This window comes from Bison bison, unplaced genomic scaffold (assembly GCF_000754665.1).
Source record: "Bison bison bison isolate TAMUID 2011002044 unplaced genomic scaffold, Bison_UMD1.0 scf7180017864037, whole genome shotgun sequence".
Lineage (NCBI taxonomy): Eukaryota > Metazoa > Chordata > Mammalia > Artiodactyla > Bovidae > Bison > Bison bison.
The window spans coordinates 11,484,422-11,498,813 of record NW_011494609.1 but is presented as its reverse complement, the minus strand read 5'-3'; the positions used below and the strand labels follow the sequence as shown (position 1 = coordinate 11,498,813).

General features: G+C 44.1%; 1 protein-coding gene across 3 annotated transcripts in view; it reads left to right on the top strand.

Moving 5' to 3' along the window:
* IGSF5 (immunoglobulin superfamily, member 5) overlaps positions 1-14,155 on the top strand; it is a 54,366-nt gene extending 40,211 nt beyond the window's left edge. For 2 of the 3 annotated variants that reach the window (XM_010834945.1, XM_010834947.1), the window contains 3 exons: positions 788-888; positions 2,014-2,087; positions 11,990-14,155. In XM_010834945.1, the coding sequence (XP_010833247.1) occupies positions 788-888; positions 2,014-2,087; positions 11,990-12,085 (271 nt within the window). In that variant the 3' untranslated portion in view covers positions 12,086-14,155. The remainder of the gene's footprint in view (positions 1-787; positions 889-2,013; positions 2,088-11,989) is intronic. The other variant, XM_010834946.1, reaches the window with a different exon arrangement.
* Positions 14,156-14,392: the final 237 nt, after the last annotated feature.

The following is a 14,392-nucleotide window of genomic DNA, read 5'->3' as shown; positions in this document are numbered from 1 at the left end:
TTAAAACCACATCCAGCTTTCAGTATCTTATTAGACAATTTTAATACGTATAATGCTACAATTTAAAATATCTCTGGCTACATGTGATGAAGGAAGTTGTATGTAATCATCATTAGCTCATGAATGGACATCCTTTCAGGTAAATATTTGCACATACCCTTGCTTATTTCCCTTGCTTGATAATCAATTCTTAGTGGTAAAGCATAAATATTTTAAAATCTTTGGATATCTACTGCCAAACTTCCTTCCCCTGGGAAGCTGTACCAATTTTTGCTTTATTTCAGAGGCAGACTTTTTCTATGAAGGGCCATAGTAAATCTCTTTGGTTTTGTGGGCCACATGCTTTCTGTCACAGCTACTCAACTCTGTTGCTCTAACAGGAAAGCAGCCATAGACAATATGGAAGCAGACGAGTTCCAATAAAATTCCATTTATAGAAACAGATGGGGGCCCAGATTTGGTCTGTGGGTCACAGCTGGCCAATCCTGCTTTATTTAGTCACTGGTTTCTGAGAGTTGAGTATCAACCATGTGGGGATTGGCGTTAATGGACCTGTCATGATAAAGTTCCATTTCTTCCCAGAAGGGGAGTGTGTGAGCATACAGGAGTCTACATAGCCATCCTGGTGGGTATGAAAGTCCATCCTGATGCTGGCCACCCTCCAGGATCCAGGGCCTGAACTTCAGCCTTGCGTTAAGTTCTTTGTGTGTGAATGCACTGGGTGGGCAGTGAGACCCGAACATCTATTGCTGATGAACATTGGCTTTTTCAAATGGTCTAATTCTAGGAAATCTGCAACTGTGAAGACAAGCAAAGACACTGCTGGGACAAAGTTGAAGAGTGCAAATGAAAACTATGGCTACCTTTCAGATGAGTCAAGGACCACACGTGAGTGGCTGGGTTTGGACAGGGAGAATGTCAGAGGAGGAGCTGGCCCACCGAACACCATTTCTGAAGGCATCTGCTTAGCTCTTGGCGGTCATTATTTGGGGTGTAATTTTTAGAAGAAGTCATTCCAGAACTAGAAATATTCTAGGAGACAATAACAGTAAAAATCCACCTGTTTATCTAAAGTTAAAAGAAATTGAGGTGAAAATTTGTTTTTAAAAATAATTTTGTTAAAAAAATTTTTTAAATTATTCTACCTTAAAGTATGTGAGGAGGCACTTTTATACATTGGAGTTACTTCCCCAAAACTTCAGTTAAATCTGAAATTCAGAAGAAATCTTTCCTTTTCAATTTGATAGTCATATAGGGTTCTTTGAAGCCACTGTCACTAGTGAAGGGCACAGGTAGGATCTGAACCAAGATCCTTTTCAAAGCAGTTGAGAGACAGACTGTACAAATTACCCCTTCGAAGTTGGGGGCTGGCCCTAACAATTTGCCCGCAGATCAAATTCCACAGGAAGATTTTTGGTTAATCGATTCTTGCAGAGATGCTCAAAACTGTTTTCTCCACTAAGACTGGGACTCTATTCTTGGTAGCTCTTTTCTTCCCATTCTTTTGTGCCTCCCTCCTATGTACCTTCCAAATTGTATGCCTCAGATTCAAAGGAATATCACCAAGCATGGACAGTTTCCTCGAATAATCCCATCATAGTCTCTTGCAAAATTTCCTGTGATAGAATATTTACTCATTAGTATTTAGAGCAATGAATCAAGTCCCTTGACCAAAATTGTGGCCCAAACTGAATCTCTCTGGCCCCCTTTTCCCACTGTGTCTATTTCCCTCCATCAGACGTTAAAGCTATGGATTCGTCTTGTTTCTGAATGCGACTAACTTCTCAAGAAAGGAGTCGATTTTGAGTCCTTTTGCTATATTTTTATTTCATTAGAAAGATAAATCTCTAAAAACATGTCCCATCAAGTAAACTTTAAAAAAGCCATTTGTGATTAGGAATGATTGATGCCAGGATACTACATAAAAGTATTTCTTTATGCGTCAGAGTTGTTAGAATAGGCAGTGGGGTTTGGGTCACTTCTGACTCTAAAAACATCTTCTTTCTGTTGCAGAGCCGGCTTCCCTCCATGCCAAGTCCTCTGAAGCCGGTGTTCCAGAGCAATGCAGCAGTAGGCAACCTCATCAGGTGATTCAGACCTTCTCCCCCTTTTGGACTTTTTTTTTTGTGCCATCAAACAGCTTTGCCTCATGGCAGGCGATTATGTTATATTCACCATGGACAAATGTGGCATTTGCCCACCTCTGACTCAATGGGACGGTATTGGGGAATGGGACCAGAACACGTAGTATCTCTCCCTGTGGAGCAGGGTTTTTGGGAAAAGACCAAAGTGTAATTGTTGACTGGTAATATTGAGGAGTCTGTTAGACGTCCACACAGAGATGTGGGATGTGCAGACAGATGTGTGAGCCTGGGGCACCAGGAAGAGCATGATTTTTTAAAAAAATTTATTTTTTCTCATATGTTTTTCAAAAATATTTATTTTAACTGGAGGGTAATTACTTTACAATATTGTGATGGCTTTGGCATAAATCGACTGAATCAGCCACCAGTACACATATGCCCCCCCATCCTGAACTCCTGCCCACCTCCCTCCCCACCCTTTCTCTCTGGGTTGTCCCAGAGCACTGGTTTTGAGTGCGCTGCTTCATTCATTGAACTTGCACTGGTCATCTATTTTACATATAGTAATATACATGTTTCAATACTGTTCTCTCAAATCATCCCACCCTCACCTTCCCCCACAGAGTCCAAAAGTCTGTTCTGCTTTGCTACCTTGCATATAAGATCATTGTTTCCATCTTTCTAAACTCCATATATATGCATTGATATATAGTATTTGTGTTTCTCTTTCTGACTTACTTCATTCTGTATAATATGCTCCAATTTCATCCACCTCATTAGAACTGACTCAAACATGTTCCTTTTTATAGCTAAGTAATACTCCATTGTGTATATGTACCACAACTTCCTTATCCGTTCATCTGCCAATGGACATCTAGGTTGCTTCCATGTCCTAGCTATTGTAAACAGTGAGGGAAGAGCACAATTGACTGCAGGTATTTCTGGTTGCTAGGCAACTTTTGATGGGCACTGCCCTTCCAAAGGACATTAACATAAGGGAAACCATCCATGAGGAGCCATGGAGACACAGTTCATCATTTTCTGACACTGAGCCAACATTGCTTATTACTCGAATGAATTAGAGTTTATATGCAGGATGTATGGTTCTTTATATCCAAAAATTATATTAAACAAATGTGTATATGTCAATCCTGATCTCCCAATTCATCCCACCCCCTCTTCCCTCCTTGGTGTCCATAGGTTGTTCTCTGAATCTGGATTAATATATATATTCTATTCATACTATGTGTAAAACAGACAACTAATGAGAACCTACTGTACAGCTGAGGGAGCTCTACTCGGTGCTCTATGGTGACCTAAATGGGAAGGAAATCCAAAAAAGAGGGGATGTATGTATATGTGGGCTTCTCAGGTGGCTCAGTGGTAGAGAATCTGCCTGCCAATGCAGGAGACATAGGATATATGGGTTCGATCCCTGAGTTGAAAAGATCCCCAGGAGAAGGAAATGGCTACCCGCTCCAGTATTCTAGCTTGGGAAATTACAGTCCATAGGGCTGCAAAGAGTCAGACATGACTGAGCAACTGAATACAGACACGTACGTATATGCACGGCTGCTTCACTTTGCTGTACAACAGCAACTAACACAGCATTGTAAAGCAACTATAGCCTAGTGAAAATTACTTCAAACAACAAACAAAATACAAATGTGTGTCTAACCAGGGCCATTGTCTAACTTGTGCATCTTCAAAGGAGAAGCACTTAGATGCGATTCTGCCCTAGTATCCCCAATGGGTGTTCTCCTCTGCTAGATTTTGGGGAAGCCAGACTCGCAGCTTGGGGCTCCGACAGCTTATGGATCACATAGCCTTAGCTCTTTCTGGCCTCGGAGTTGGTACCTGCCTGAGGCGCTACTGCTGAGTGCATGCCTTCGAAGCCCCATCCTTCTCTCCTGGCATTGATGTTCACTTCAGCTTCCAGCTGGCTGCCGGCTGTAATATGCCTCCCTGCAGTTGAGACCCAGCTCCATACGTACATCTTGCCAGAGACATGTGCCTCCCAGGCCTGTGCAGGGAAGGGGACCTTGATGGATGTTTAGCCACGTATAGAGAGGAGCTAAATGATGCTGTTAGCAGCAACTAAGGTAGCCAGGCAGGAAGATGTATGAGGGGTTCGAGGCACAGAAGCAGATGGACCTGCGTGACAAATTGTGAGCTCCTGGTATGAGTTTGAGCTACTGCCTCAGGCTGGGTGGCAGGGAATAGAGAGGTAAAACTCTTCCCATCAAGCTGCTCCTGTGGGCACATGCATCTATTGTCTGTAGCAATGCAACAGTTTCCCCTTTGAAGGGCCAGTGTCTCTTGACTTAAGAGGTGGTGGGTGAAAGGGAGCAATTGCCAAGCTGTGATGGGCGTTTCCTGTCCAGACCCCACGACCAGACCTGAGTGGGCACTGCGTGCTGATGAAGGGGCTCTCCCTCAGTGTCAAGCATGGTCATCCCAAGGACACATTTAAGCTGGTCATTACTTTAGTGGCCTTCCTGTGGTTACATGGCATGTGTCTTTCCACCAGAGAAGTCACAGGGCTCAGGTCTGGGATGGAGGATGGGGCAGCGGGGAGGAGATACAGAAGTGGGTCGTGTCCCATATCCCTGATATAAATGAAGAGAAAGGGGGACTATGGGTGTGCTTGTATACAGGAGGATGGCATTCAGAGCTCTGAGGGGACACTCAGTTCAAAGCGTTGTTTTGAAAATATACAGGGAGACATTTCATTTAGTATGTTTTCCAATTTCTCCATCTCTTCCTTTTTTTTTTTTTTTGATGTTCTTTCTCAAGCACAGTAGAAAAGCTTTTTCGTACATATATAAATAGTATGTATAATATATATCTTAGAAAACTTATGAATTTTTGCCTAACTAAAAAATTTATGACATTTTGACTTCACTTATTTGACTTAGTATGAATGAAATGCTAGATTCCAATAAAAAAAAATAGATGCACAACAAGCAACAAAGATTTACTGTATAGCACAGGGAACCATAGTCAATATCTTATAATAATCTGCAATGGAAAATAATCTGAAAAATAATATATGTGTATATGTATAATTGAATCACCTTACTGTGCACCTGAAACATTGTAAGTTAATGGTACTGCGATAAAAAATACATATGATGAAAAAAATATACAGGGAGAGAAATTTAGGATGTTTCTTCTGCTTAAACGTGTAACCAGTTAGATAATCTATTGGTGGAAAAAGAACAGTGGCCATCAAGGTGCTGGGCCCTGGGGGCTGGTAACACACCCCCACGCTTCTTGAAGTGTTTGTAAGGTTTCTAGGCAAGCAGGGCACCTCAGCCAGAGGACCAGGTTTCTTAAAGATCAAAAAGGATGCAAGGAAGATGAGCTATTTTTGCCTGAGCTAGAAACTGACAAAGGGTTTTTAAATAGCTGGATTTTTCTAAGCGGGGGAACTTAGGACAAACACATTTCTGAAAAGGTCCATCTTTGATCCTTAGGCAAAAGGTGCCTTGCAGGTGTGGGTCCAGGCACTGTGTCCTCATTGCCCATTTGGGAAACCTGGACGTGAGGTGTACCGTGGATTATGCTTCCTGTGAGGCCCTTAAAGGAGGGAAGAATTGTGTTAGTTGCTCAGTCGTGTCAGACTCTTTGCGACCCCATGGACTGTAGCCCATTAGGCTCCTCTGTCCATGGAAGTTTCCAGGCAATAATATTGGAGTGGTAGCTATTCCCTTCTCCAGGGGAACTCCCTGACCCAGGGATCAAACTCTGGTCTCCTGCTTTGCAGGTAATTCTTTACAACTGGGCCACCACAGAAGCCCTAAAGGAGGGAGGGAACAGACAAATATCATATGATATCGCAACTATATGGAATCTACAAAGTGATACAAATCAACTTATTTACAAAACAGACTTGCAGACATAGAAAACGAAATTATGGTTACTAAAGGGGAAAGTGAGAGGAGGGATAAATTAGGAGTTTGGGATTAACAGATACACATCACTCTATATAGATAACCAACAAGGGCCTACTGTAGAACACAGGGAACTATATTCAATATTTTGTAATAACCTATGAGGGTAAGATAATCTATAAAAAGAATCTGAAAAAGTATATGTACAGGTGAACCACTTTGCTGGACACCTGAAACGAGCATGACACTCTTGTACTCCAACTTAATCAAAAAAGGAGGAGGGCGGGAAGAAGAGGGTCCATAGAGGAAAGGCCTGGGCCTTCAGTAGTCCCCTCCCATGTCCTAGTTCCAAAGAGGACACAGTCCTGCATGTGGTCATCTGGGCCCTGGAGACCCACCAGGTGGTCAAGCCACAGCTTGTAGGAGCAGGTCCAGGCCACCCTTAGCGAGAGGTTCCTTTAGAACTTGCCACAGCCAGGCCTGCAGCTGGTCTGTGTGGCCACGTCGCCCACTCTGCTGGGGCTGGGGACCCTCCTCAGAACTTCTTGGGCCACAGAGCAAGGACAGTACACTGTTATTTCTTTCCTTGTAACTTTTCTCCCTGTGCAGTGACCCCTGCTCCCTGGAGGGCCCAGGACAGGCAGCTGAGAGTCAGAGCCCCGTCCCTTGTCCTTCTGTCCTGCCCTCCTCTCCCTGGGCCTCCCTGTGAGTCAGTTTGTTCACTCTGCTGTCTGTGCTGCTGTCGGGGGGTCGCCACCCACCCCAGGGGCCCAGAGTAAGTGACCAGTGAGATTCCTGCCCAAGAGCTGGCTGGTTAGACTTCAGGGTGGTTGACTATGGATGACACAATTGTAAGGAAAATCTGAGCTAGGCTCAGGTCCTGAGCAGCCTGTGAGTTAAACGGAGAGATCTCAGGTTGTGAGTCAGCCTGCAGCAAAAGTGTGGCCCGGGCTCCTCACCACAGAGCTGGTTGGGTCAGATGCCTGTCCCATGGATTGAGATAGGCCGTGTATGTGAGAGCAGCTGAGGCTCCTGCCCTGGGTCAGCGGGTCTCAGAGCAGGGCCATCTTGCCTTTGACTAGACCAGCATCTCATGAGTCTACCTGTGTGTGTTCTCCCCACTCCGCCTTCTCATCTCAGCTGATGTCTTACTTACCCTCCACATCTTCAGGAGGTCTTAGGTAGTGGGAGGCCGTGGACTCCGTGCAGTCTGGCGTGGCATTCTGGATTGCTCATTAAACACTAATTCCCTCTACTGGAGAACACCCAGCATTACGCTGTCACGAGTAAAGTGACACCAGGAGCCTGAGTGCTTATAGAGTGCTCACCACAATACAATCAGGACAAAAATACTATTTGACTGGAGTAGATGAGTATGCAATGTTTTGTTTCGGGTCCTTGAAGACAGGTGCATGATTCCAGGTCAAAAGGTCATCTTGCTCCTTTGTAATTTTGGTCCCTCAGGGCTTCCTCAAGACTGTCTTGTTCAAATGATCCAGGGAAGGGGGAGCCTGAAGGGCCCTGGGTGCAGTGCATAGGAGAGTCATCGGTGTGGCCTTTGGGGTACCCAGGTTCCTGGTCCCCCCCATCGTGGATCTCCTGGCTCAGTCCAGCTGGTGGTGGGGCAGCCTGGGCATCTCTGCATTTTAGAGCCAGTGGAGGGGTTTCTGACACGTGGCTGGATTGAAGGGGTTATTGCCTAAGACGGAAATGACCTTGTAGGTGGGGAGAGTGGGATGTTGCCAAAGATTGACTTGGCTACTTTGTCATTTCACCCTGGGCAATACTTATGATATGCTCAGAGTCCCAAGACATTCATGTTAACCGAACTGGGCTGGGATTTACTGGGCCGCTCTCCAGGACCGATGCTGCCTGCACACCATGCGATTCCCAGGTGGCTCAGCGGTAAAGAATCTGCCTGCTAGTGCAGGAGATGCAGGTTCCATCCCTGGATCAGGAAGATCCCCTAGAGAAGGAAATGGCAACCCACTCCAGTATTCTTGCCTGGAGAATCCCATGGACAGAGGAGCCTGGCAGGCTACAGTTCATGGGGTTGCAAAAGAGCTGACATGACTGAGCGACTAAAGAAGCAGCAGCACTCTTGCTGGCATCATGTGGACCCCGCTACAAGGATAGGAGGCCCTGGGGTCTGAGACCACACCTGCTCAGAGTTGAGCACAGGCGCCGAGGAGCAGGCTGTTTGGGGAGTTAGTCTCACCCTCCCTTCAGTCCCACCCAGAGTTCTACCATCTGTATCTCTATCCCCAGGCTGCTGAGAGCATCCACATGCTGTGTCCTCATCGTGCATCACCAGGCGTGAATTTAATTACACCTTACGCTCAGCAATTACTGAACAGGAGCCTGGCTCCTTAATACTTTGTGTGTGTGTGTGTGTGTTAGTCACTCAGTCATGTCCAACTCTTTGCGACCCCATGAACTAATCTCAGGTTCCTCTGTCCATGGAATTCTCCAGGCAAGAGTACTGGAGTAGGTCATCATTTCCTTCTCCATGGGGTCTTCCCAAACCAGGGATTGAACCCGGGTCTCCCACATTGCAGGCAGATTCTTTACTGTCTGAGCCACCAGGGAAACCCTCTTCATACTGTGAGTGGGTGAGTGACAGTCGCTCAGTCATGTCCCACTCTTTGCGACCCCATGGACTGTAGCCTGCCAGGCTCCTTTGTCCAGGAAGGGGTAAAACCCTATCTGCCGTGGCACCAGCCCCCGTAACTCTCGCTCCTTCGACACCCTCCCTGTTAAGGTCCAGAACACCGGAGGCCCCCACTGCCATGGGAAGGTCGCCATAGTTGTCGTGGGGAAGCCCTTTTTTCAGATCCCCAGGTGCCTCCAATTCTTTCAGTGGTGACGGTCCTTGAGGACTTCAGAAGCAGGGAGGGCTCAGCTCTGGGGCAGTGTCACTGGGGACAGGCCGTGGGCTGGAGGTTGCCTCCACATAAGGCCAGCCACTGTGCTCTGGAGCTACCAGAGGCCATGGCTGATGTAGGTCAGGTCCACTGGGAGTCGCAGGCTTTTAAATCAAGGGAAGTGGCCCCCTGTGGCCTCCTGGAGCACTTCCCATGCTCATCCCCACCTCTCAGCCCACTGCCCTGCCGGGTCCCCCCAAACTTGGAACTCTTTACCAGGGGCTGAGAGAGAGAGTCCTTATTACTGCCACAACTGGAAGAAGTGGGGAGTGCTTCTCCCGTATTCTGGGTCCCGAGGAATGCTCGCTGAGTGTGGAGATGAAGCCGGCACCTAGAAACACGTTAGTCTGGGTACCAGCGGACCGAGCAGTGGTCCTCAGGACAGAGACACACTTCAGGGGCTTGTTAAAATGCTCCCTCCTGAGTCTCTTTCAGACTTTCTGGGCCAGAATCTCTGGGAGATATGGCTGAAGAATGGACACTTTTACTGCGCTCCTGGGCAATCTGCTTTGAGGAAAATTCATTTGTGGCTCAGCGTGAAAACATAACAGACATGCACTGCATCGTTCCTAAGGGGACATCATCCCCGAGTTTGGGAGACTCACTTACATCTGTGCGTTCAAAATGACCCGTGTTCACGACCCCACTGCAGGGAGCTTGCTGCAGAGCACAGAGGATTCAAGATGCTTGTTGAGGGCTGTGAGGGGGGTCACATGGAAGTGGCCTGACATTGACGTACTCCATAACCATGAGGCATCGTAGTTGGGGAACACTTTTTAAATCTCCCATGTTTTATGTGGGTCCGAAGGCACAACGCTTTCAATATGAATGAATAAAAGAGGATTTTAGGCTGTAGAAATCCCAGATCATGCACTGAATTTTAGGAAGACTCAGAAGGTAAAACAAGACTGATTTTCAAAATTTGCATTAATCAAAACATGACACTTTTCTTTCTGATTATTTCTATTCTGGTTGAATCTCCAGTTAAGACATATAACACTGATATTCTTTTCCAGACAAGAATTTCTGTTGGTGAGGTACAGTTAATGTAGGTGTCACTGTCCATTAATTCATTAGCACAAAACTGATAAAGTCAGAAATTTCTTTTTGAAAATTGCAGTCAATGAGAAAGGAAAGCTTCTTTTATTTTGATACAAAACCATGGGGTTTGCAAATATTTCGCATCATGATGAATATTTAAAACAAACAATCCTCCTTTTCCTCTCCTTGACTCACTGGCAGTCCATTTTTTTCTGGTTATTTCAGGCAATTCTGTCTTTCCTTCCAAGTCTGTTAGTTTTGGGGGATGAGCTTATGAATAATTCGAAACCTGGGTTATGTCTTCCCCGCTTATCTCTCCTGTGCTGAGACCAACAGAAATAAACTCTTGATAAATTTAGAAAACAACATTGGTTGGTGCAACCATGTCATGGGGAAAAGAAAAACAACAGCAAAACCCCAGGCATCATCACAACAGAAGCACCATCCTTGTGGCACGATGCAGCCCCCGTCAGCCACAAGGTTCTCCTTGTGTGACCGGGAATCAATGAATTAAGACCAGGAGTCAGAGTGGTGCCATCCCCAAGACTCGCTGCAGTTCCATTGTGACCTTAATTATTCATGGTGGCCAGTTACATTATTTAAGATGTTAAATGCAGCCCCAGGGCCCTGCAGTCTGAGCCAGTATCTTCAGGATGGGCAGGAAAATACACTGCATGTAATTTATTTTTTATTTTTTTAAACCTTTTTATTTTGCATTGGTGTATGCATGTGTGCTAAGTCACTTCAGTCGTGTCCGACTCTTTGCAACCCTATGGACTGTAGCCTGCTAGGCTCCTCTGTTCATGGGATTCTTCAGGCAAGAATACTGGAGTGGGTGACCATGCCCTTCCTTCTCCATGGGATCCTCTGGGTCCAGGGATTGAACCTGCATTTCTTAGGTCTCCTGCATGGGCAAGTGGGTTCTTTACCACTAGCACCACCTGCGTAGACAATTAACAATGTAGTGATAGTTTCAGGCGAACAGAGAAGGGACTCAGCCATACATATACATGTATCCATTCTCCCCCACCCCATCCTCCCATCCAGGCTGCCACATAACACTGAGCAGAGTTCCCTGTGCTATACAGTAGGTCCTTTTTGGTTATCCATTTTAAACATAGCAGTGTGTACATGCCCATCCCAGACGCCCTAGCTATCCCTTCCCCCTATCTTTTCCTCTGCAACCATAAGTTTGTTCTCTAAGTCTGTGAGTCTGCTTCTGTTTTGTAAGTTCATTTGTATCATTTCTTTTAGATTCCACATATAAGGGATGTCATATGATATTTCTCCTTCTCTGTCTGACTTATTTCACTCAGTATGACAATCTCTAGGTCCATCCATGGTTCTGCAAATGGCATTATTTCATTCTTTTTAATGGCTGAGTAATATTCCATTGTATTATGTACCTTCTTCTTTATCCATTCTTCTGTTGATGGACATTTAGTTTGCTTCCATATCCTGACTATTGTAAACAGTGCTGCAATAAACACTGGGATGCATGTATCCTTTCAGATCATGTTCTTCTACAGATATACTGCATGTATTCTAACAGGGAATTACTCTTCCACAGGCATTGGCCCCTTGGAGGAGTGAGTGATCTGCTTGGGAGTGCATTTCAGAAGGGGAATGTAAGAGCCAGGAAAACTGTCTGAGGAGATAGATGGGTGATCTACATGGAGTCAGTTCATCAGTTTTGCTCCTTTCCTTTAGCAAGGAGAGTGTTATTTAAAGAAGGTTGAAAATATTCTATATTTTCACATAATGGTGAGATTTAGGAATATTAAAAAACAAAATTGTGAATTTTTGCTGTAATTTGCCTTCATACACATTCTAGATTCTTTGAATTGGATCTCTCTTTAGGCCCTGAATTTGGGAAATGTCTAGAGTGTTGTACTGAAAATCATAAAGGAAGGACACATGCTAACATTGGTATTTCTTTCTGCATCCTCATTTTACCTTCGCTGATGAGTAGAGCTTTCTTCTCAAATGTGCCTTTTATGGTGATCTCAAGCAACTCAATGCATCTTTTTTTCTTTGTCTTCAGGAGTCTGATCGCCGCCATCTGGGCCCAGCAAATCACCCACAGGTTTCCTTTTACGTGGCCAGTCCTAAGAAGGTCAGGAATGTGACTCTGGTATAGTACAGACATCCCTTTGGCTTCACATGGCTCTGACTGAGGACCTACATCTCATTGCTCATGACGTCATCATTGCTTACTGTGATGTCATCACTGCTGTCATTCTAATGCTGGGCTCCCACTTTGCAGCATGACCTGGAAGAAGCAATGTTGTCATCATCAGAATGGATATTTTATTTTGAGAGAAGGAATCCATTTTCCCAGCTTCTAAAGTGGAATTTGGCTTTTAAAATATTTCAAGATTTCAGCGAATTCCATAGTTACTCAGTAAAAGTTGCACATTCATTATGATAATGCTTCTCATCACTCAACACTCCTGCTTGCTAACCCAGCACATGGCAGATATGTCTACATCCCATTGTGACGTTGAAGACATCTTTATTATCTACAGTCTCTTGAAGATAATATTTATGTATGTTTACTATATGGTTATTATTGCATATTATCTGTGGAAAAAAAGAGGATTAAACATTAGGATCCATTAGATGAGTGAAATTGCCCAGAAAAATCCTAAGTTGTAGGTTATAAATAATATTACATTCTAAAGCAGAAGTGCACCTTGAGAAATATCTTATTATTGGATATTGACATGAAGACATTCATTTTTATCTGCTCCCTTATCAATCTTTTTCTCACGTCCTCAGATGAGTTAGATGTGGATTTTTCTGTTTGGGGGATGTATCTCCAGCTATGAAAAAACTGGATATGGGCAATACATTCTTTCATAAATAAAAGGGAAGACACCAAAAAACCTTTTATTGTTCTTCTTAACTCTTTACTGTTTAAATGATTTAAATAATCATAGAGTTTAAGAATCAAGCATTTTCCAAGAAACAAAACAGGAGACCTCTACTAAAAATTCTTTTTTCATTTTTCATGTAGAGATTCTCAGTGTATTTTGCTGACAACCCCATCTCTTCATATTTAACGTAGAGGTTGGACTATGATTTGACTGAGCTCTGTGCTGGTTGATGCAGATTACTATGATGGCTAGCAATTAGTAACTGCCCTGCGCCCCCCAGACCGAACCATGCTATTGTCAAGATAGAATTTGACTTTTCAGAAGTGTTAGGATTTTAGTAAATTCCTTACTGGTAAAAGACACAAATACATTGTGATGATGATGTTTTTCATCATACACTCCTGTGTGCTAATCCATTCACAAAGAAGTCTGTACAGGCAGACCTCAGAAATGTTGTAGGTTTGGTTCCAGACCACAGCAGTAGAGCAAGTCACACAATTTTTTTTTTTTTGATTCCCAGAGCGTGTGAAAGTTATATTTACATATACTGTAGTCTATTAAATGTGCCTTTGTGTTATGTCTAAAAGAACAATGCACACATCTTAATTAAAAAAATATTTTCTTGCTAAAAAATGCTTGCCACCATCTGAGTGGTCAGTGAGTTGCAAACTTTCTGTAAGAGTCACATCAGAAATCACTGATCACAGGTTATTGATTGAAAAAAACTGCCCAACCTAAAAACTGAGAATTTTTTAATTTGGAAAATTTTCTAAAGACATCAAGCCTGAAAGGCAGACTCCTAGTGAGCTCCGAGGGATTACTCCCAAGAAGTAAGGGAGGAGACAGGATATGTAAGAGTTTTTGCAACAATGACCAGATAGTCATCAAAAGATGACTGTTAATTAAAGAAAACCAGACATCTCAAGTTAAGCAATTCAGTGTTTTTCTATATATGGGGAGATACAAGAGCCTGTGCTTGCTGAAATCATTCCTATTCTGTGCATCTCAGCTGTCTGGAGCCAGGATCTTGTTCTTTCCTATCCTGAGTCCCTTCAGGGCTCACCTTCGGGGCCGACTGCAGTGGCTGTTGGCTTGATGGCCACAGCATCCTTTGTTTGCTGATACGGCAGGCAACGTTTTGCATCCACAACCGCAACAAGTATAATGAAAGTTTGAAATACTGTGAGAATTTCCAGACTGTGACACAGAGACAGGAAGTGAGCAAAGGCTGCTGGAAAAATGGCACTGATAGACTTCTGCTGGGTGTCACAAACCTTCAGTTTGTAAATGCAATATCTATGAAGCACAATAAAGCAAAGCATAATAAAATGATGTGTATCTGTATATTATCATGATATAAAATACTTTTTAAAATCTTAAATTACATTCAGCCCCTACCCTAGACCCTCTTCTATGAATTGATGACTAACTCAAGGGAGATTTGCTGGCACAACATGGGACTGTGTTCTGCTCTGTACCTGTTCTGATTGGCTGGTTCCCATATATTATCCATTCTGATTGGTTGATGTACGTACAATACCTTTCTGATTGGGTGGTTCCCATGCACT